At 60.7% G+C, this 21,152-nt stretch overlaps 1 protein-coding gene across 3 annotated transcripts in view; it reads right to left on the bottom strand.

Moving 5' to 3' along the window:
- Nucleotides 1-20,607, bottom strand: part of ASIC3 (acid sensing ion channel subunit 3) — a 40,637-nt gene extending 20,030 nt beyond the window's left edge. Inside the window, exons 1-3 of one of the 3 annotated variants that reach the window (XM_073334986.1) lie at nt 19,616-20,607; nt 3,767-3,917; nt 3,017-3,144 (exon numbers count right to left, since the gene is read on the bottom strand). In XM_073334986.1, coding sequence (XP_073191087.1) covers nt 3,017-3,144; nt 3,767-3,917; nt 19,616-20,170 — 834 coding nt within the window. In that variant the 5' untranslated portion in view covers nt 20,171-20,607. The remainder of the gene's footprint in view (nt 1-3,016; nt 3,145-3,766; nt 3,918-19,615) is intronic. The other 2 variants (XM_073334985.1, XM_073334984.1) reach the window with 2 other exon arrangements.
- Nucleotides 20,608-21,152: the final 545 nt, after the last annotated feature.

The raw sequence follows: 21,152 nt of genomic DNA, 5'->3' as shown, positions 1-21,152 counted from the left end.
CACAATCCAGCCACCGTCCCCAACCAACTAACCCCAACCAACCCCAGCTACTAACCCTAACCAGCCACCGTCCCCAACCAACTAACCCCAACCAACCCCAGCTACTAACCCTAACCAGCCAACCCCAGCTACTAACCCCAACCAGCCAACACCAGCTACTAACCCCAACCAGCCAACACCAGCTACTAACACAATCCAGCCACCGTCCCCAACCAACTAACCCCAACCAACCCCAGCTACTAACCCCAACCAGCCAACCCCAGCTACTAACCCTAACCAGCCACCGTCCCCAACCAACTAACCCCAACCAACCCCAGCTACTAACCCCAACCAGCCAACACCAGCTACTAACCCTAACCAGCCACCGTCCCCAACCAACTAACCCCAACCAACCCCAGCTACTAACCCCAACCAGCCAACACCAGCTACTAACACAATCCAGCCACCGTCCCCAACCAACTAACCCCAACCAACCCCAGCTACTAACCCCAACCAGCCAACCCCAGCTACTAACCCCAACCAGCCACCGTCCCCAACCAACTAACCCCAACCAACCCCAGCTACTAACCCCAACCAGCCACCGTCCCCAACCAACTAACCCCAACCAACCCCAGCTACTAACCCTAACCCCAACCAACCCCAGCTACTAACCCCAACCAGCCAACACCAGCTACTAACCCCAACCAGCCAACCCCAGCTACTAACCCTAACCAGCCACCGTCCCCAACCAACTAACCCCAACCAACCCCAGCTACTAACCCTAACCAGCCACCGTCCCCAACCAACTAACCCCAACCAACCCCAGCTACTAACCCTAACCAGCCAACCCCAGCTACTAACCCCAACCAGCCACCGTCCCCAACCAACTAACCCCAACCAACCCCAGCTACTAACCCCAACCAGCCAACCCCAGCTACTAACCCCAACCAGCCAACACCAGCTACTAACACAATCCAGCCACCGTCCCCAACCAACTAACCCCAACCAACCCCAGCTACTAACCCCAACCAGCCAACACCAGCTACTAACACAATCCAGCCACCGTCCCCAACCAACTAACCCCAACCAACCCCAGCTACTAACCCTAACCAGCCACCGTCCCCAACCAACTAACCCCAACCAACCCCAGCTACTAACCCTAACCAGCCAACCCCAGCTACTAACCCCAACCAGCCAACACCAGCTACTAACCCCAACCAGCCAACACCAGCTACTAACACAATCCAGCCACCGTCCCCAACCAACTAACCCCAACCAACCCCAGCTACTAACCCTAACCAGCCACCGTCCCCAACCAACTAACCCCAACCAACCCCAGCTACTAACCCCAACCAGCCAACACCAGCTACTAACCCTAACCAGCCACCGTCCCCAACCAACTAACCCCAACCAACCCCAGCTACTAACCCCAACCAGCCAACACCAGCTACTAACACAATCCAGCCACCGTCCCCAACCAACTAACCCCAACCAGCCAACCCCAGCTACTAACCCCAACCAGCCACCGTCCCCAACCAACTAACCCCAACCAACCCCAGCTACTAACCCCAACCAGCCACCGTCCCCAACCAACTAACCCCAACCAACCCCAGCTACTAACCCTAACCCCAACCAACCCCAGCTACTAACCCCAACCAGCCAACACCAGCTACTAACCCTAACCAGCCACCGTCCCCAACCAACTAACCCCAACCAACCCCAGCTACTAACCCCAACCAGCCAACCCCAGCTACTAACCCCAACCAGCCACCGTCCCCAACCAACTAACCCCAACCAACCCCAGCTACTAACCCCAACCAGCCAACACCAGCTACTAACCCCAACCAGCCAACCCCAGCTACTAACCCTAACCAGCCACCGTCCCCAACCAACTAACCCCAACCAACCCCAGCTACTAACCCCAACCAGCCAACACCAGCTACTAACACAATCCAGCCACCAACCCCGACCAACTAACCCCAGCCAACCCCAGCTACTAACCCTAACCAGCCACCGTCCCCAACCAACTAACCCCAACCAACCCCAGCTACTAACCCCAACCAGCCAACACCAGCTACTAACACAATCCAGCCACCAACCCCGACCAACTAACCCCAGCCAACCCCAGCTACTAACCCTAACCAGCCAACACCAGCTACTAACCCTAACCAGCCACCGTCCCCAACCAACTAACCCCAACCAACCCCAGCTACTAACCCTAACCAGCCAACCCCAGCTACTAACCCACCCCACCAGTACAACCCACCTCAACCAAATAAACTTAACCTACCAAAACCAACCAGCTGCACCTATGGACAGACAGATGGAAGGACAGATACTCTCTGCTACTAACCCAACACACCGCCTGAACCCCAGCCACTCAACCCTAACTGACCATCCCAACCAACTAGACCCCAACTCCATCCAATGCAATCCAAACCAAACCACCAACCCCAACTAATGTTCACCAACCTGCCATCCCCAACCCACCCCAGCCATCCCCAGCCCACCCCAGCCATCCCCAGTCAACCAAACCCAACAAATCATAACCAACTAACTCAAAATATTTCATATTTGCAAGTGCGTGAGGACAAGGTGCTATAGTGGACCTGGTGGAATGCGAGTCCCACCTCACTGCCACAGGTACCAAGTGGGGCAAGTAGTCAGGGTCACTTTGCCTCTGGATGCCCCCAGGTGGGTGGCACCAGGACACGCAGGCACAGAAAGTGCCCCCCGCAGACACTGGTGGCCAAAGATTCTGATCACACGTGCATGGGGAGCCTGCCTCGACAGGGGGATCCACACAGCCAGGGCCTGGGGGAAGAAACAGCTCCTGACATCCTCCCTTGTAGAGAAGGGGCAGCCTCATGCCAGCAATCCCTCCCCAGGGATCCCTGAGGCGCTGACCCCCCCTTTCTGTCATCACCAAGGCTCCCTCCCTCCCCAGCTGCCTGCCCCACGAGCACTGGGGTGATAGGCAGGACCCCTGCTGGCCCGCAGGCCCCAGGGATGGACAGACAGATGGAAGGACGGATACCCTCTGCTGCTGGCAGGACACGAAGGTCTGGAAGCCGGGCGCCACACCGAAACCCAGCTGGTCGATGAAGGGTGGCTCCTCCTGGCTGTGGATCTGCACCTTGACCCCAGCTTCGTAGGAGATCTCATCTGCCAACACAGCAGAGCATAGGGGTGTTAAAGGGGGTGGGAGAGGGCTCCTGTTCTGGGGGGGAGCTAGCTGGACTTGATTCCTGCCTTGTGGCTTTTCATCCTCAGGAATGGGGGAGTGAGATAGACCTGTCCATGCTGGGGGTGTGGCTGTCTGAGGGGGTGGGTGGGGTGTCTGTCTATGCTGGGTGTTCCTGTTCTGGGGACGGGTTCAGGTCGGGTGGGGCCGGGCAAGGCGGGGGTGCCACTGTCCCGGGGACGGGGTCGGGCGGGGCTGGGCGAGGCGGGGGTGTCGCTGTCCCGGAGATGGGGTGGGGGGACCCGGGTGTCGCTGTCCCGGGGATGGGGTCGGGCGGGGCCGGGCGAGGCGGGGTGTCACTGTCCCGGGGTGATGGGGTCGGGCGGGGCCGGGCGAGGCGGGGTGTCGCTGTCCCGGGGACGGGGTGGGGGGACCCGGGTGTCACTGTTCCCGGGACGGGGTCGGACGGGGCCGGGCGAGGCGGGGTGTCGCTGTCCCGGGGTGATGGGGTTGGGCGGGGCTGTCCATGCCAGGTGTTGCTGTCTGGGGGAGTAATGGCGTCCCAGGTGTGTGGGGAGCCCTGTGCCCAGCGCCCAGCCTCACCGCTCTCCCCCCAGACGGGCAGGTACTCGTCCTGCTGGATGTTCAGCATGAGCTCCAGCCCGTTGCCGGAGCCGCCCTTGACGGTGGTGAGGAGCTCGGTGCCCGGCGCCCCGGCATTGAACGTGTAGCACTTGCCCAGGCGTGTGAAGATCTGCAGGGGAGACAGAGCCGGGTACAAGGGGTCAGCCCCAGTCCAGCCCAGGGAGACATGGCACCGGGACCTGCCGCACTGGGGGGGCTGGGCCATGTGCAGAGCTGTGCTGTGTTGGGGGGGTTGGGGGGGGGCTGGGCCATGTGCAGAGCTGTGCTGTGTTGGGGGGGGGGCTGGGCCATGTGCAGAGCTGTGCTGTGTTGGGGGGGCTGGGGGTGTGTGACGAAGTGGGACTGTTCTTAATGGTTCCTCTGAATAGTGTGGGGGTGCCTCAGTTTCCCCTAGGCAGTTCTTAAGTATTTAGGTGGTGGGGTAAGGGTGTATGATCATTGCAGAGCCCTAGAGGGCAGGTGTGTGCAGGGGTCTGGACACAGAAAATGGCCAACACCCTGTTTCCTGGCCACTGATGGCCTGGGCCCTCCCCCCTGCAAGGTGAGAGCTAAAGGGTTGGAGAACAAAGGAATCAGGTGACCTCCTGGCCCAGGAAAGGAACAAAGCCCAGAGGAGGAGGGGCTGGAGGGAGTTTCAGTTTGGGGCTGGCTGGGGACATGGAGTGAAGGGCAGACGGGGTTGTCTGGCTAACTGCCCCCCAAAATGGACCCAGCTGAGGGGTCCTGTTCTCTGCACCTGCAAGCTCTGTTTTAGACCATGTTCCTGTCGTCTAATAAACCTTCTGTGTTACTGGCTGGCTGAGAGTCACGTCTGACTGCGGAGTTGGGGGGCAGGACTCTCTGGCTTCCCCAGGACCCCACCTGGGCGGACTCGCTGTGGGAAGCGCACGGAGGGGCAGAGGAGGCTGAATGCTCCGAGGTCAGACCCAGGAAGGTGGAAGCCGGGGGAGCTGTGTGTCCTGCAGACAGGCTGCTCCCCGAGAGGAGACTTCCCCAGAGTCCTGCCTGGCTTCACGGGGAGCAGTTCCAGAGCATCGCCCGGGGACCCCGTGACAGGGACTGGGCCATGTGTAGAGCTGTGCTGTGTCTGGGGGGCGGGGGCTGGGGGGCTGGGCCATGTGCAGAGCTGTGCTGTGTTTGGGGGGGGCTGGGCCATGTGCAGAGCTGTGCTGTGTTGGGGGGGGCTGGGCCATGTGCAGAGCTGTGCTGTGTTTGGGGGGACTGGGGGGGGCTGGGCCATGTGCAGAGCTGTGCTGTGTCTGGGGGAGGGCTGGGGGGGCTGGGCCAGTGCAGAGCTGTGCTGTGTCTGGGGGGGGCTGGGGGAGCTGGGCCAGTGCAGAGCTGTGCGGTGTCTGGGGGGGGCTGGGCCATGTGCAGAGCTGTGCTGTGTCTGGGGGGGGGGCTGGGGGGGCTGGGCCAGTGCAGAGCTGTGCTGTGTCTGGGGGGGGCTGGGGGAGCTGGGCCAGTGCAGAGCTGTGCTGTGTCTGGGGGGGGCTGGGGGAGCTGGGCCAGTGCAGAGCTGTGCGGTGTCTGGGGGGGGCTGGGCCATGTGCAGAGCTGTGCTGTGTCTGGGGGGGGGGCTGGGGGGGCTGGGCCAGTGCAGAGCTGTGCTGTGTCTGGGGGGGGCTGGGGGAGCTGGGCCAGTGCAGAGCTGTGCGGTGTCTGGGGGGGGCTGGGCCAGTGCAGAGCTGTCGTTCTGGTCTGCGCACTCCCAGCTACCCAGTCCCTCGCCCGTCAGGAGCTCGGCGAGGCCAGGGGGACACTTGGGCTGACCCACCAGTGGGGCCTGGCGGAGGGGAGGACTGAGCAGCAGGAGGAGGGGCAATACCTGGCGCAGCACCCTCGTGGTGCTCAGCGCAGCCGGTAAAGCCCAGTCCGTGGCCAGGTGTGGCTGGCGCAGGGCCACAAGCACAGCCGGTGGGGCCAGCACCATGCACCCCGGGGTGAGATCTGACGACAGCCTTGTTTCTGGAGCGTGGGGAGCAGGTTGGGGCCGCGTCCCCCTGAGTAAAGACACCGCAGGAGCCGCCTGCCCGGTCTGGTGCTGGGGGTCCACCCTGCGGCAGGCACGGCGGGGGTGTCTGAGCAGCCAGGCGCGCGGTTTGCCTCAGGGCGGCCGCAGTAACGCTAGTCTGGAGGCCTTGTCGGCGTTGAGGACAGCCCACGGGTGGGATCCATGTGCCCAGGGTTTGCCCCCCAAGAGCATATGGGCACTATTCCGTTGGTACGCAGGCCCTCGCGACCCACAGTGCACTGGGGACGTTCACAATGCCAGGGTTTGTCACCAGCTGGGAGTCGACCTTCAGGGACTGGCCAGGATGGTATTCCCACGGCAGGACCCTGGCACAAGCGACGTTCCTGTCCCCACCGTGTGACCCCCTCCTGCCTGCGCTCGTGAAACCAGCCCCTGACCCATGCTCAGCCAGTGCAGAGCGGCTATGGGCACGTGGCTACCCACCCGCTTGGAGGCCAGTGTCCACATCAGTGCAGTTGCTGGGCTCGTCCCAGTCCTTGGGGAGCCAATTCCCCCTGACGGGCCCTGTGACGGCCAGGCCCGCGGAACCGGCCCCCTCAGCCAGGACCTGCAGCTACCGTAGCTGGAGCTGGATGTGCCTGGGCACCGGGGGTCAGGGATGCTCTGTGCTCCCACACCATGGACTGCCGGGCCCAATGGCAGGGTGGGAGAATCATAGCACCCCAGGGTCAGCTAGTCCAAGCCCCACCACCCTGCAGGAGCTGCTGGGTCTGTCCCATTCCAGACAGACGGCTCCAGCCTCCTTGGGAAACCCTCCAGGGAAGAAAAGGAGGACTTGGGGCACCTTAGAGACTAACCAGTTTATCTGAGCATGAGCTTTCGTGAGCTACAGCTCACTTCATCGGATGCATACTGTGGAAACTGCAGCAGGCTTTATATACACACAGACAATATGAACCAATACCTCCTCCCACCCCACTCTCCTGCTGGTAATAGCTTAGCAAAAAGAAAAGGAGTGGGGTGGGAGGGGGTATTGTTTCATATTCTCTGTGTATATATAAAGCCTGCTGCAGTTTCCACGGGATGCATCCGATGCAGTGAGCTGTAGCTCACGAAAGCTCATGCTCAAATAAATTGGTTCGTCTCTAAGGTGCCACAAGTCCTCCTTTTCTTTTTGCGAATACAGACTAACACGGCTGTTACTCTGAAACCTCCAGGGAAGGAGCTTCCACCCCCCCCCCCCCCCCAGGCGTCAGTTCCATTGTCCCACTGCTCTTACAGCTGGGAAGTTTTTCCTGAGATTTCATCTAAATCTGCTCTGCTGGAGTTTGACCCCATGGCCTCTTGTCCTGCTCTCCAGAGAGAACAGCTTTTCTCCATCCTTTTCGTGGCAGCCTTTCAAGTATTCAAAGCCTGCTGTCATGTCCCCCTGAATCTCCTCTTTTCCAGAGCAAACATACCCAGCTTTGGCCTTTGCTCCAATGGCTTGTACTAGTAATGTGTTTGTGGGGAGAAAGGGGCTTATTGATTGGGGGGGGCGGGGGGAGTGCTTGTGGGCCTTGCTTGCCATGCAATGCTGGATAAAGGAGGGGGATGAATCCATGGGACCATCCCAGGAAGTTACTAAGGTGGGAATTGTCCTACCCCGCTGCAGAGGGGAACAGTGTTTGCTCCTGATCCTGGGTTTAGCCTCACTGTCTGTCTGATGCAGCCGCACCCAGAACCTTTCTCGATGCCATAAAAGGCTTTGTTTGTGTGTCGCAGGAGGGGGGAGTGTTGACCTGGGAATGTGGCAGGGGAGTTTCACTGCGGATGGGAGACCTGAGAGCCTGTTACCTGAGCCAGGAGGAGGAGGGGGAGGTAACACCTCTGCCCTGGAAACTGGACAAAGGCTGCTGGAGGGAGCCTGCTGGGGGGGTTCTGGTTTCAGTTTGGAGCTGGGTGCTGGAACGCAGGGAACCCCAAGGCTGGAGTCTAAGCTCCCTGCCCTCCACCTGACTGAGGGGGCCTGGGTGTATCCACAAGTTCTGCTTGAGACTGTGTTCCTATTGTCCAATAAACCTCACGTTTTACTGGCTGGCTGAGAGTCTCAGTGAATGCCAGGAAGAGGGGTGCAGGGCCCGGACTCCCCCACACTCCGTGACACATTCCCAGGTCAACACTCTGCCCTCCCTGCTGCGTCCCATCTCTCCCCACTTCGAGACTGAACTGGGCGGGGTCGCTCTGATCAGTGACCTGGGGAAGTTCGGGGCCCCCTCTCCGGGACAGCGCATCCGCTATCAGGTTGGCCCTTCCCTTCACGTGGACCACGTCCATGTCATAATCCTGCAGGAGCAGGCTCCACCTCAGGAGTTTGGCGTTGGCTCCTTTCATCTGGTGCAGCCAGGTCAGGGGAGAGTGATCGGTGTACACGGTGAAGTGTCGCCCGAAGAGATACGGCTCTAGTTTCCTGAGGGCCCACACCATGGCCAGGCACTCCTTCTCGATGGCCGCGTAGTGTTGCTCCCGGGGTAGCAACTTCTTGCTCAGGTACACGATGGGGTGTCTCTCCCCCTTTTCATCCTCCTGCATTAACACCGCCCCCAGTCCTGTGTCGGAGGCGTCGGTGAACACCATAAAGGGCTTGTCAAAGTCTGGGTTTGCCAGAACTGGGCCACTGACCAGAGCCTCCTTCAGCGCCCGGAAAGCCTCCTGGCACTGCTCGGTCCAGACCACCTTGTCTGGCTTCCCCTTCTTGCATAGCTCCGTGATGGGGGTGGCGATGGCGCTAAAGTGGGGCACAAATCTTCGGTAGTATCCTGCCATCCCAATAAAGGCTTGGACCTGCTTTTTGGTGTGGGGAGCGGGCCAGTCTCTGATCACCTCCACCTTGGCTGGTTCCGGCTTTAGGCGGCCGCTCCCCACCCAATGGCCCAGGTAAGATACTTCAGCCATCCCCACCTTGCACTTCTCCGCTTTTACAGTCAGCCCAGTCCCCTGGAGTCGGTCCAGCACTTGTCTAACCTGGGACACGTGGTCCTCCCAGGTCTGGCTAAAGACACAGATGTCATCAATATACGCCACGGCAAAACTCTCCATCCCCCTCAGGAGCTGGTCCACTAGGCGCTGGAAGGTGGCCGGCGCTCCTTTGAGGCCGAAAGGCAGGGTCAGGAACTCATAGAGCCCCAGAGGGGTGATAAAGGCTGATTTCAGCCGGGCATCTGCATCCAGCGGCACTTGCCAGTAGTCCTTTGTAAGGTCCATGGTGGTAAGGTACTGGGCTCCTCCCAGCTTGTCTAGGAGCTCATCCGGCCTGGGCATGGGGTAGGCATCAGATACAGTGATGGCATTGAGCTTCCGATAGTCCACACAGAACCGGACCGACCCGTCCTTTTTGGGGACCAGCACCACCAGCGAGGCCCAAGGGCTGGCCGATGGCTGGATCACCCCCAAAGCCAGCATGTCCCGGACCTCTCTTTCCAGGTCCTGAGCAGTTTTCCCTGTGACTCGGAAGGAGGAGCATCTTATCAGCGGGTGCGACCCTGTCTGCACCCGGTGGACAGTCAGATTAGTGCGTCCAGGCTGGTTGGAAAACAGCTGTCGGTACGGATGCAGCACCCCCCTGACCTCAGCTTGGTGGGCAGGGGTTAGCTGATCTGAGAGGGGAATTGTTTTCAGGGGGGAACCAGCTCTGGTCCCAGGGAATAGATCTACTAAAGGGTCATCTCCCTGCTCTTCCCACTGTCCACACACGGCCAACACCGCATTCCCCCTGGCATAATATGGCTTCATCATATTCACATGGTACACCCGGCGGTGGTGCGCCCGGTTCGACAGCTCCACCACATAGTTTACCTCATTGAGCTGCTTGACGACCTTGAAAGGGCCCTCCCAGGCGGCCTGTAGTTTGTTCTTTCTCACGGGAATGAGAACCATCACCGGATCCCCGGTGGCGTAGGCACGGGCCCGTGCCGTGCGGTCATACCAGACCTTCTGCTTCCTCTGGGCTCTGGCCAGATTCTCCCTGGCCAGGCCCATGAGTTCAGCCAGTCTCTCTCGGAAGATCAGGACATACTCCACCACTGACTCTCCATCGGGAGTGGCCTTCCCCTCCCACTCGTCTCTCATCAGGTCCAGGGGGCCCCTCACCCTCCTTCCATATAACAGTTTGAAGGCGAAAATCCGGTAGACTCCTGGGGCACCTCCCTGTACGCGAACAGCAGGTGAGGTAAGTACTTGTCCCAGTCCTGCGGGTGCTGGTTCATAAAGGTTTTCAGCATCATCTTTAGCGTCCCATTGAACCTCTCCACCAGCCCATTGGACTGGGGGTGATAAGCTGAGGCCCAGTCGTGCCGGACCCCACATTTCTCCCACAAGCACCGGAGCAGGGCCGACATGAAGTTGGATCCTTGGTCTGTCAAGACTTCCTTGGGGAACCCCACTCGACTGAAAATGGTCAGGAGCGCATCGGCCACGGTGTCTGCTTCAATGGAAGCTAAGGGCACTGCCTCGGGGTAGCGGGTGGCAAAATCTACCACCACCAGAATGTATTGCTTCCCCGACCGGGTCGTCTTGCTGAGAGGCCCCACGATGTCCATGGCCACCTTCTGGAAAGGCTCCTCTATGATGGGCAAAGGTCTCAAAGCCGCTTTCCCCTTGTCCCGGTCCTTCCCCAGCCTCTGACAGGGGTCACAGGATCGGCAATACTGCCGGACTGTGGTAAAGACCCTGGGCCAGTAAAAGTTCTGTAGCAGCCTCTGCCGGGTGCGCCGGATTCCCTGGTGCCCTGCGAGGGGGATGTCATGGGCCAGGTACAGGACCTTGCAGCGATACTTCTGGGGGACCACCAGCTGCCTCCTGATCCCACAGGACTCCATTTCCCCTGGGGGAGCCCATTCTCGGTACAGGAACCCCTTCTCCCACAGGAACCTCTCCTGGCAGCCTCTCCTCATGGCCCGTTCCACACTGAGGTCGGCCAGGTCCCTGAGCTTCCGCAAGGAGGGATCTTTCCTCAACTCGGCCTGGAACTCAGCGGCTGGGGAAGGGATGGGGACCTGTGTCACGGAGTCCCCTGGCGGTGCTCTGGAATGCTTCTCCCTACGAAGCCAGGCAGGACTTCTGGGGCAGTCGCCTTCCTATGAGCAGCCTGTCTGCAGGACACACAGCTCACACAGCAAGAAGAAAAGGAGTACTTGTGGCACCTTAGAGACTAACCAATTTATTTGAGCATAAGCTTTCGTGAGCTACAGCTCACTTCCTCAGATGCATATCGTGGAAACTGCAGCAGGCTTTATATATACACAGAGAATATGAAACAATACCTCCTCCCACCCCACTGTCCCGCTGGTAATAGCTTATCTAAAGTGATCATCAGGTGGGCCATTTCCAGCACAAATCCAGGTTTTCTCGCCCTCCACCCCCCCACACAAATTCACTCTCCTGCTGGTGATAGCCCATCCAAAGTGACAACTCTTTACACAATGTGCATGACAATCAAGTTGGGCTATTTCCTGCACAAATCCAGGTTCTCACATCCCCCCCACCCCCATACACACACAAACTCACTCTCCTGCTGGTAATAGCTCATCCAAACTGACCACTCTCCAAGTTTAAATCCAAGTTAAACCAGAACATCTGGGGGGGGGGGTAGGAAAAAACAAGAGGAAACAGGCTACCTTGCATAATGACTTAGCCACTCCCAGTCTCTATTTAAGCCTAAATTAATAGTATCCAATTTGCAAATGAATTCCAATTCAGCAGTTTCTCGCTAGAGTCTGGATTTGAAGTTTTTTTGTTGTAAGACAGCGACCTTCATGTCTGTGACTGCATGACCAGAGAGATTGAAGTGTTCTCCGACTGGTTTATGAATGTTATAATTCTTGACATCTGATTTGTGTCCATTTATTCTTTTACGTAGAGACTGTCCAGTTTGACCAAACAACGCTTCCTCAGCTCTCGTCCCCTAAATCCCCTACTCTACTTGCGCTATATTGATGACATCTTCATTATCTGGACCCATGGAAAAGAAGCCCTTGAGGAATTCCACCATGATTTCAACAATTTCCATCCCACCACCAACCTCAGCCTGGTCCAGTCCACACAAGAGATCCACTTCCTGGACACTACAGTGCTAATAACAATGGTCACATAAACACCACCCTATACCGGAAACCTACTGACCGCTATTCCTACCTGCATGCCTCCAGCTTTCACCCTGACCACACCACACGATCCATCGTCTACAGCCAAGCTCTGCGATACAACCGCATTTGCTCCAACCCCTCAGACAGAGACAAACACCTACAAGATCTCTGTCAAGCTTTCTTACAACTACAATACCCACCTGCAGAAATAAAGAAACAGATTGATAGAGCCAGAAGAGTTCCCAGAAGTTACCTACTACAGGACAGGCCTAACAAAGAAAATAACAGAACGCCACTAGCCGTCACCTTCAGCCCCCAACTAAAACCCCTCCAACGCATTATTAAGGATCTACAACCTATCCTAAAGGATGACCCAACACTCTCACAAATCTTGGGAGACAGGCCAGTCCTTGCCTACAGACAGCCCCGCAACCTGAAGCAAATACTCACCAACAACCACATACCACACAACAGAACCACTAACCCAGGAACTTATCCTTGCAACAAAGCCCGTTGCCAATTGTGCCCACATATCTATTCAGGGGACACCATCACAGGGCCTAATAACATCAGCCACACTATCAGAGGCTCGTTCACCTGCACATCCACCAATGTGATCTATGCCATCATGTGCCAGCAATGCCCCTCTGCCATATACATTGGTCAAACTGGACAGTCTCTACGTAAAAGAATAAATGGACACAAATCAGATGTCAAGAATTATAACATTCATAAACCAGTCGGAGAACACTTCAATCTCTCTGGTCACGCAATCACAGACATGAAGGTCGCTATCTTAAAACAAAAAAACTTCAAATCCAGACTCCAGCGAGAAACTGCTGAATTGGAATTCATTTGCAAATTGGATACTATTAATTTAGGCTTAAATAGAGACTGGGAGTGGCTAAGTCATTATGCAAGGTAGCCTGTTTCCTCTTGTTTTTTCCTACCCCCCCCCCCAGATGTTCTGGTTTAACTTGGATTTAAACTTGAAGAGTGGTCAGTTTGGATGAGCTATTACCAGCAGGAGAGTGAGTTTGTGTGTGTATGGGGGTGCGGGGGATGTGAGAAAACCTGGATTTGTGCAGGAAATAGCCCAACTTGATTGTCATGCACATTGTGTAAAGAGTTGTCACTTGGATGGGCTATCACCAGCAGGAGAGTGAATTTGTGTGGGGGGGTGGAGGGTGAGAAAACCTGGATTTGTGCTGGAAATGGCCCACCTGATGATCACTTTAGATAAGCTTTTACCAGCAGGACAGTGGGGTGCGAGGAGGTATTGGTTCATATTCTCTGTGTATATATAAAGTCTGCAGCAGTTTCCACGATATGCATCTGATGAAGTGAGCTGTAGCTCACGAAAGCTTATGCTCTAATAAATTGGTTAGTCTCTAAGGTGCCTCAAGTACTCCTTTTCTTTTTGCGAATACAGACTAACACGGCTGTTACTCTGAAAGCTCACACAGCTTCCACCTTCCTGGGTCTGACCTCGGAGAATTCAGCCTCCTCTGCCCCTCCGTGCGCTTCCCACAGCGAGTCTGCCCAGGGGGTCCTGCACCCCAACTTCGCAGTCAGACGTGACTCTCAGCCAGCCAGTAAAACAGAGGTTTATTAGACTACAGGAACATGGTCTAAAACAGAGCTTGTAGGTGCAGAGAACAGGACCCCTCAGCCAGGTCCATTTTGGGGGGCAGTGAGCCAGACAACCATGTCTGCCCTTCACTCCATGTCCCAGCCAGCCCCAAACTGAAACTCTCTCCAGCCCCCGCTCCTCTGGCTTTGTTCCTTTCCAGAGCCAGGTGGTCACCGGATTCCTTTGTTCTCCAATCCTTTAGCTCTCACCTTGCAGGGGGGAAGGGCCCAGGCCATCAGTTGCCAGGAAACAGGGTGTCGGCCATTCTCTGTCTCCAGACCCCTGCACACACCTGCCCTCTAGGGCTCTGCAGTGATCATACCCCCTTATCCCACCACCTAGAGACTTAAGAACTGCATAGAATCATAGAATATCAGGGTTGGAAGGGACCCCAGAAGGTCATCTAGTCCAACCCCCTGCTCGAAGCAGGACCAATTCCCAGTTAAATCATCCCAGCCAGGGCTTTGTCAAGCATAGGGGAAACTGAGGCACCCCCACACTATTCAGAGGAAACATTAAGAACAGTCCCACTTCATCACAACCGGTTCCCCCTCACTGGCCAGGTCTGAGGCCACAGCCTCTCTGAGCTATGCCCCTCGGCGCTCCCTCCCCACCAGGGTAGGGTCCTGCGCCTCCGGTGTGGTACCCTCCCCAAGGTCAGGGTGCAGTGCCCCTCGCCGGCTCTGGCTGCGGGTCACAACCAGGGCGGTCTGGGGGTTATTTGGCCAGTCCTCTAGGTCCCCCCCCACCAAAACCTCAGTGGGCAAATGAAGGTGCACCCCCACGTCCTTGGGGCCCTCCTTGTCCCCCTATTTCAATGTACCCTCGCCACGGGCACCTTGAATGGGGTCCCGCCCACCCCTGTCAGGGTCAGGTAGGTGTTGGGCACCACCCGATCTGGGGCCACCACCTCGGGCCGGGCCAGCGTCACCTCCGCGCCCGTATCCCAGTATCCATTGACCTTCCTCCCATCCACCTCCAGGGGAACAAGGCACTCTCTCCGGAGGGACAGCCCCGTGCCCACCCTGTAAACCGAGCACCCTGAGTCCAGAGCCTCCAGCCCTCTGGCGGAGCTGGCCTGGAGTACTCTTCCCTCCTGAGCAGGTGGTAAACTGGCAGCCCCCCTTGCCTGGGCCGTCTGCCCCTCGTCCAGCTGAGTCCCTACCCAGTTAACCCTGGGTAGGTTGGGTCTGTTCAGTTTGTCCCTGAGCCCGGGGCACTGGGTCCGTACGTGGCCTCTCTGGCCACAGTGATAGCAGCTCAGGTCACATTGGTCCCCTCGAGCGGGTCGGAGGGGCCCGACGCCAGGCGTTCCCCTTGGGAGGGGGTTCTCCCTATTTCCCCGCTGGGAGGCCCCCTGGTGACTCTCTCTCTGCGTCGGGGGGGCCTGTTCTTTTGGGGCTCCTCCCGGCTACCCCCTGACCGACTGTTCACAAACTCGTCGGCCAGCTGCCCTGCGTGCTGGGGGTTCTCGAGCTTTTTGTCCCCCAACCACAGCCTCAGGTCGGACGGGCACTGTTCATACAGTTGCTCCAGTACGATTAGGTCAAGCAGGTCCCCTTTAGCTCGGGCCCCAGCTGTCCACTTGCGGGCATACCCCTGCATCCGGTTGACCAGTTGTAGGTAGGTGACCTCAGGCGTTTTACGCTGACTCCGGAACCTTCTCCGGTACATCTCGGGGATCAGCCCAAACTCACGGAGCAGGGCCTGTTTGAACAGTTCATAGTCCCCTGCCTCTGCCCCTGTCATTCGGCTGTACACCTCCACGGCTTTGGGGTCCAGTAAGGGGGTGAGAAACTGGAGCCTGTCTGCAGGGTCAACCCTGTGCAGCTCACAGGCATTCTCAAAGGCCGTCAGGAAGCTATCTATGTCCTCCCCCTCCTTCCGCTGGGCCAGGAAGCACTTATCAAAGTTCCTTGCAGTCTTGGGTCCCCCCTCACGCACCGCAGCCGGGGCCCCACTGCTCCTCAGCCTGGCCAGCTCCAGTTCATGCTGGCGTTGCCTCTCCTTCTCCTCCTGCTCATGCCTATGTTGCCTCTCCTTCTCCTGACGTCCCGCTCCTTCTCCTCCTGCTCATGTTGACGTTGCTTTTCATGATCCTCCAGCTCCCTCATTTTCATCTCCCTCTCCCATTCCAGCCGCATCCACTCCAGGGAGCTCTGCTGGGAGAATCCCCTGCTGGCTGCCAGGGTCAGGGTGCTCTCCGTATTCGCCGGGCTTCCCCCAACCCCTCCCCCAGGCCTAGGTAGGAAGGGTCTCGGGATGTCCTTGGCAGCAGTCTGACCCCTCCCAGCCCCAAGCCCCACGCTGCGTCCGCCGGGCGGCTTCCCTCCGGGACAGGGATCGGGTCATCCAAGCGATCCCTCTCCTCCAACTGGGCGATCAGCTGTTCCTTGGTGGACTTCCCGATGCGTAGCCCCCTCTGCCTGCACAGCTCCACCAGGTCGCTCTTAAGGCGTTTAGTGTACATCTCCCTGCTGGCCTCTCGCAGGCCGGGCAGCTTTCCACAGTTTCCAGGAAAAGCCCCTCGTGTGCCAGTCCTTCTTGAGGTCACCACCTCTTTGCCAGGGTCGAGCTGCAGACTCCTCCACCCCTGGGACCGCTCGCTGCAATCCCCCGGGGGACCCTGTTACTGCAGAAGTCCTTCTCTCTGGTCACACACTTCCAGGGGTTAACCGCCCCTTGAAACCGTCTCTCTCTGAATCTTCAGACGCCTGGTCCCCGTCAATCCCCGTTTGTTTTACTGCTCCCCAGTCACTTACTGCAGGAAGCGCCGTCCACGGGGTGCAGTACATCCCACCGCTGCCACCAGTTGTCACGGAGTGTGGGGGAGTCCAGGCCCTGCACCCCTCTTCCTGGGATTCGCTGTGACTCTCAGCCAGCAGAATGAGAGGTTTATTGGACAATAGGAACACAGTCTAAAACAGAGCTTGTGGGTACCCCCGGGACCCCTCAGCCAAGTCCTTCTGGGGGAGCAGGGAGCTTAGACCCCAGCCCTGGGGTTCCCTGCGTTCCTCCACCCAGCCCCAAACTGAAAACTAACCCCCCAGCAGGCTCCCTCCTGCAGCCTTTGTCTAGTTTCCTGGGCAGAGGTGTCACCTCCCCCTCCTGGCTCAGGTGACAGGCTCTCAGGTCTCCCATCTGCAATGAAAGTCCCCTGCCGCATTCCCAGGTCAACACTCCCCCTCCCTGCTGCATCACACATGCGCCCCCTCCCCCCCCCCCGTGTGGGGCACCCCGAAATGGCGACTGGGCCCTGGGTTGGAGACTTTCACCCCAGTGCCCTGGGTAGGGGTGTGATGGGCGCAGCAGGCCCATGCAGGTACCGCAGCACCCAACCCACACCAGGGACGCTGTCCTGGCAACAGCTACACAGGTAAGGGAGGGGAGGCATCGCCATGGCAACGGCTGCACTGAAAGAGGGGAGCCATTGCCATGGTAACAAAGGATCCATCTAAAGAAGGGGGAGAGGGGGCCATGGTGACGCGGGGCGGGGAGCCGCCTCCATGACCATCCGTGTCCGGTCTCCTTTGAACGCTCCTCGCCTGCCCACCGGGGCTCAGGGGGGGGACACGGCTGCTATTGTGGGGTTGGCCCCACAGGCTCCCTGTGCTGGGGGGTGACCCCAGCTGCAGCAAGAGCTGAGCACAGGGTGGGCACTGCCAGGAGGGGCTGTGAGCTTGGGGCTGCCCCTTCAGGCCGGAGCCATGTGGGGCAGGGAAGGGTCGCGGGGCTCCCTCATTGCCCCCTCCATGGGCCTGTCCCCTGTCCAGCCTCCCACGCCCCCGCTCGTCCCTGGATCTGCCTTCTCCCTGGCCCCCAAGCTGCCAGGCCGGCCCGGCCCAGCGGGGCCAGGCCCAGCAGCTCCAAGGGACCCTGCCCAGAGGGAGACCCCCCAAGCCCCTAGCGGACGCCGGCCCAGTGCTGTCGCAGGCAGCCCGGCTAGATGGACGCTCTCGTTATCCACAGCAACGTCCGACGCTCTGACCGTGCCTGAACGCTTGGCCCGAGCGAGACCCTGTGGCAGGGAGTTCCACCGGCTCCGCATAGGTGGGGACAGAGGGATCCCTCCCCTCAGCCTGGAGCGTGCGGCCTGCCTGCCCCGCGCGGGAAACAGAGAGTCTGCACCTGGTGCCCCCCTGCCCTGCATCCCGGCCCCACACGAAGGTCCCAGCCTGTCGCCCTGCTCGGGCAGGCGCCACCCTAGGCCTCAGCACTCTCAGCGCCTGGCTCCATCCCCAGCTCTGCTCACCCCATTCCTGAGTCTCCCGGGGTCCCTCTCTCGCTGCAGCCCACGCACCTGCCCCGCCCCCACAGTGCCCCCTGCTGGGACTGGAGTAGCCGGGAGCTCCCCCCCCACAGCCAGTGCACCTGCCCCGCCCCCCACAGCGCCCCCTGCTGGGAGAGGCCAGAGCTGAAGTACCTGGGAGCTCCTCTGAGCCAGGGCTTCTGCCCTGCCCCAGAGAGGAATCCTCCCCACCTACCTCCTGCAAACACTGTCTGCCCCACTCCGTTCTTAAAGGGGCAGCACCCAGCAAACACCAGCCAAGGCCGTGCACCCGCCCGCTTGCCCCGCAGCTGCAGCAGGCCCCTGGCACAGCTTGCACAGGGTCCAGCTCCGCCCAGCATTGGGCATTAGCAGGATCTGCACCCACGCGCCAGCGTCCGCTCTCGAGGGCAGGTCCCAGCTCCAGGGGGGCGGGGCTGACGGGGGAGTTACCCACAGCAGAGCAGCCTGGTCAGGGAGACCCAATGCACACACACCGCCCCGTGTCACACACACACGGGCACCCATGGCCCCTGCGTCACACACGCGTGCACACACAGCCCCCGCTTTACCCAAGTGTGCGAGAGTGGTGATGCTAGCCGCGGGACTCTTGGTTTCTGCTCCTGGCACTAGGCTGCGAGCATGGTCCTGTGGGTGCGAAGGACACTGAGCTCTGCCTGCCCCCCATTTGGGCCGCCTGGGGGAGCTGTGGCCATGGCCAGCCAACGCCGCCTGTCCCACCTGGGCTGGGGCAGCAGAGTCACTCTCGGCACCCAGCGCGGTGCAGGACGGGCCAGAGGGAGGACACAGCGGCGCTCGCTGGCCAGTGAGGCGAGCGGCGTGCAGCCGAGAAGTGGCTTGGCTGGGGGTGCAGGGAGCGTTCCCAAGGGATCGGGTCCGTGTCACTGCAAACCGCAGAAATGGTTCCAACTGAACCCCCTGTGCCAGGCCGGCTTGGGCGCGCGCCGCGAGGGTGTGTCTGAGCCACAAGGCCGCTGACCGGCACAGGGCAGCGCAGCTGGCAGGGTGTAGGGAATATCAACGGGGTCAGAGCGTCCAGCGCCGCTCAGCCAGCCAGGGGGACAGCCAGGCCCACAGGCCGACGGGGCGAAGCGGGGGGTCCTAGCCAGGCTGCAGGGGCCAGGCCATTGCTTGTGGCATTCGGGCCCATCCTGTGAGGAGGGCTGTAGTGACCCTGGGGCGGCATCCGGGGTGTCTCCTCTGGGAAACGCCCGTCGGCCTGCGGCCCAGAAAGGTGCTTTCGGGAGCTGATGGCTCAGCCTTAGCCTCCAGCCCCGGCTCCCGAATGTCGCCCTGCTCGTGGCACCAGAGACAGCTGGGGGCCCATGCACCCGGGCGGGGCCGGCAGCTCCGTGGCTGTGGGGTACCAGAGGCAGAGGGGAGCCTGGCCCGTCTGCAGACAGCTGGGCTAGGGAACAGATGGGCCCCGGAGCGGGGCCTGGTCCTGCCGGGCGGGTATTAGCTCCAGAGATGGGGGGACAGCAGCCCAGCCGCGGGGGGAGCAGGAGTGCCGTGCCCAGCACTAGGCACGTGGGGGAGGGGTGAATCGTCACCCTGTTCCCTCGCTGATGCCCTGGGGGCGCGAGTCCAACGAGCCCAACGCAGCCGTGCCAACAGCCCCCCGCCCCGCCAAGTGACGGACAGACCCAGCCCAGGACCCCCCCGCGAGCTGCCCCCCAGGCCTGGAGTCAAACATCCCCCCGCCTTGCCCAGCCCCCCGCAGGCAGAGCCACCCCCAGCCCCGGGCCTGAGGCAGGCTGGGGCCGTGCCGGCCGGGGGCCGCACTCACCGCGGTGAAGTTCTGGGCGCCGCAGTCGGCCCCACGGAAGCTGCACTGCAGCAGCATCTCGGCCATGTCGTGGCCCGTGCGGTTGTAGAAGTCGGCCATGTCGAAGGGCTTGGCTTTGAAGTGCCGGAAGTTGGCCTTGTCCCGCAGGGCAGCCAGCAGCTGGGGCTCGGCCAGGTGGGGGCTGCGGACCTCGTAGCGGTCGCTGAGCAGGGCCAGCAGCTGGCCCACGTGGTAGAGGTCGTTGCGGGTGATGCGGGAGAAGCGGAACTCGTTGAGGTTGCAGATGGTGATGGCGGGGAAGGTCAGGTTGGGCGCGGCCACCTCGTCCAGCCTGGTGACGTGCGGGTAGGTGAAGAAGTAGGTGACGCGCTCCATGCAGACCACCAGCAGCAGCCCCAGCGAGCCCAGGAAGAAGAGGGCCCAGAGCACGCGGCGCAGCGAGAGCGAGCCGTGCCGGAAGATGTGGTTGACGCCGTGCAGCGAGCAGTTACTGGCGAAGACCTGGAGGCTGGAGAGCGGCTCGGCCCCCGCGCTGCCCTGCGAGCAGGCCCTCATGGTGGCTCCAGCCCCTGTCCCTGGCGGGCCCTCACGCCCCAGCGCCGGGGCGGGCACCTGGGCTCCCTGCTGCCCCGCCTCGCCTGGCCTGCCCGCGGCGCCCGCCCATGCCCAGCTGTCAGGCCCCCGCGTCCCGGGCTCCCGGCGCGGCCAGAGCAGGACCCTGCTCCCGCCAATCGCGGGCGCTGGCAACCGCAGGCCCGGATCACCACGGCGACGGAATGCGGCCCGGGTCCCCGTCGCCGGGCTGCGCCCCCCCGGCGGGCCCCCCGCGCGGCAGCTGCTCAGTAGCCCTTTGTGCGCCCGTCTCCCGGGCGGGCTGCCTGCCGGTGCAGCCTGCCGGCACCACGGCTCCAGCTCCTCAGCAGGCTGCGGCTCCCCCGCCCCTGAACACGCTCAGGCAGCTGCTCGACTCCCCAGCCCGAGCCAGCGCTGCCCCCTCCCTGCCTCCCTCACACCCGGACCCGCTCCGTCCCCGGGCCCCGCTGGGGCTGCACCCGGCCCGGCACCCATCTGTGGGTGGGCGAGATCCACCGCAGAGGGAGAGAGGCCCAGTGGGCGAGAATGGGGGAGGGGCCGGGAGCCAGGACTCCTGGCTTCTCTCCTGGTTCGGGGGGGGGGGCCAGCGGTGCCTAGTGAGTAAGAGCAGGGGGGCTGGGCTCCTGGGTTCTCTCCTGGCTCTGGGGGGCAGTGGTGCCTAGTGGGTAAGAGCAGGGGGGCTGGGAGCCAGGACTCCTGGCTTCTCTCCTGGCTCTGGGGGCCAGTGGGGTCTGGTGGGTTAGAGCAGGGGGGCTGGGAGCCAGGACTCCTGGCTTCTCTCCTGGCTCTGGGGGGCAGTGGTGCCTAGTGGGTAAGAGCAGGGGGGCTGGGAGCCAGGACTCCTGGCTTCTCTCCTGGCTCTGGGGGCCAGTGGGGTCTGGTGGGTTAGAGCAGGGGGGCTGGGAGCCAGGACTCCTGGCTTCTCTCCTGGCTCTGGGGGGCA

The sequence above is a fragment of the Lepidochelys kempii genome, chromosome 2, assembly GCF_965140265.1.
Source record: "Lepidochelys kempii isolate rLepKem1 chromosome 2, rLepKem1.hap2, whole genome shotgun sequence".
NCBI classification, from domain to species: Eukaryota; Metazoa; Chordata; order Testudines; family Cheloniidae; genus Lepidochelys; species Lepidochelys kempii.
Note: the sequence above shows the minus strand (reverse complement) of the source record. Positions and strands in the feature narration are given on the sequence as shown.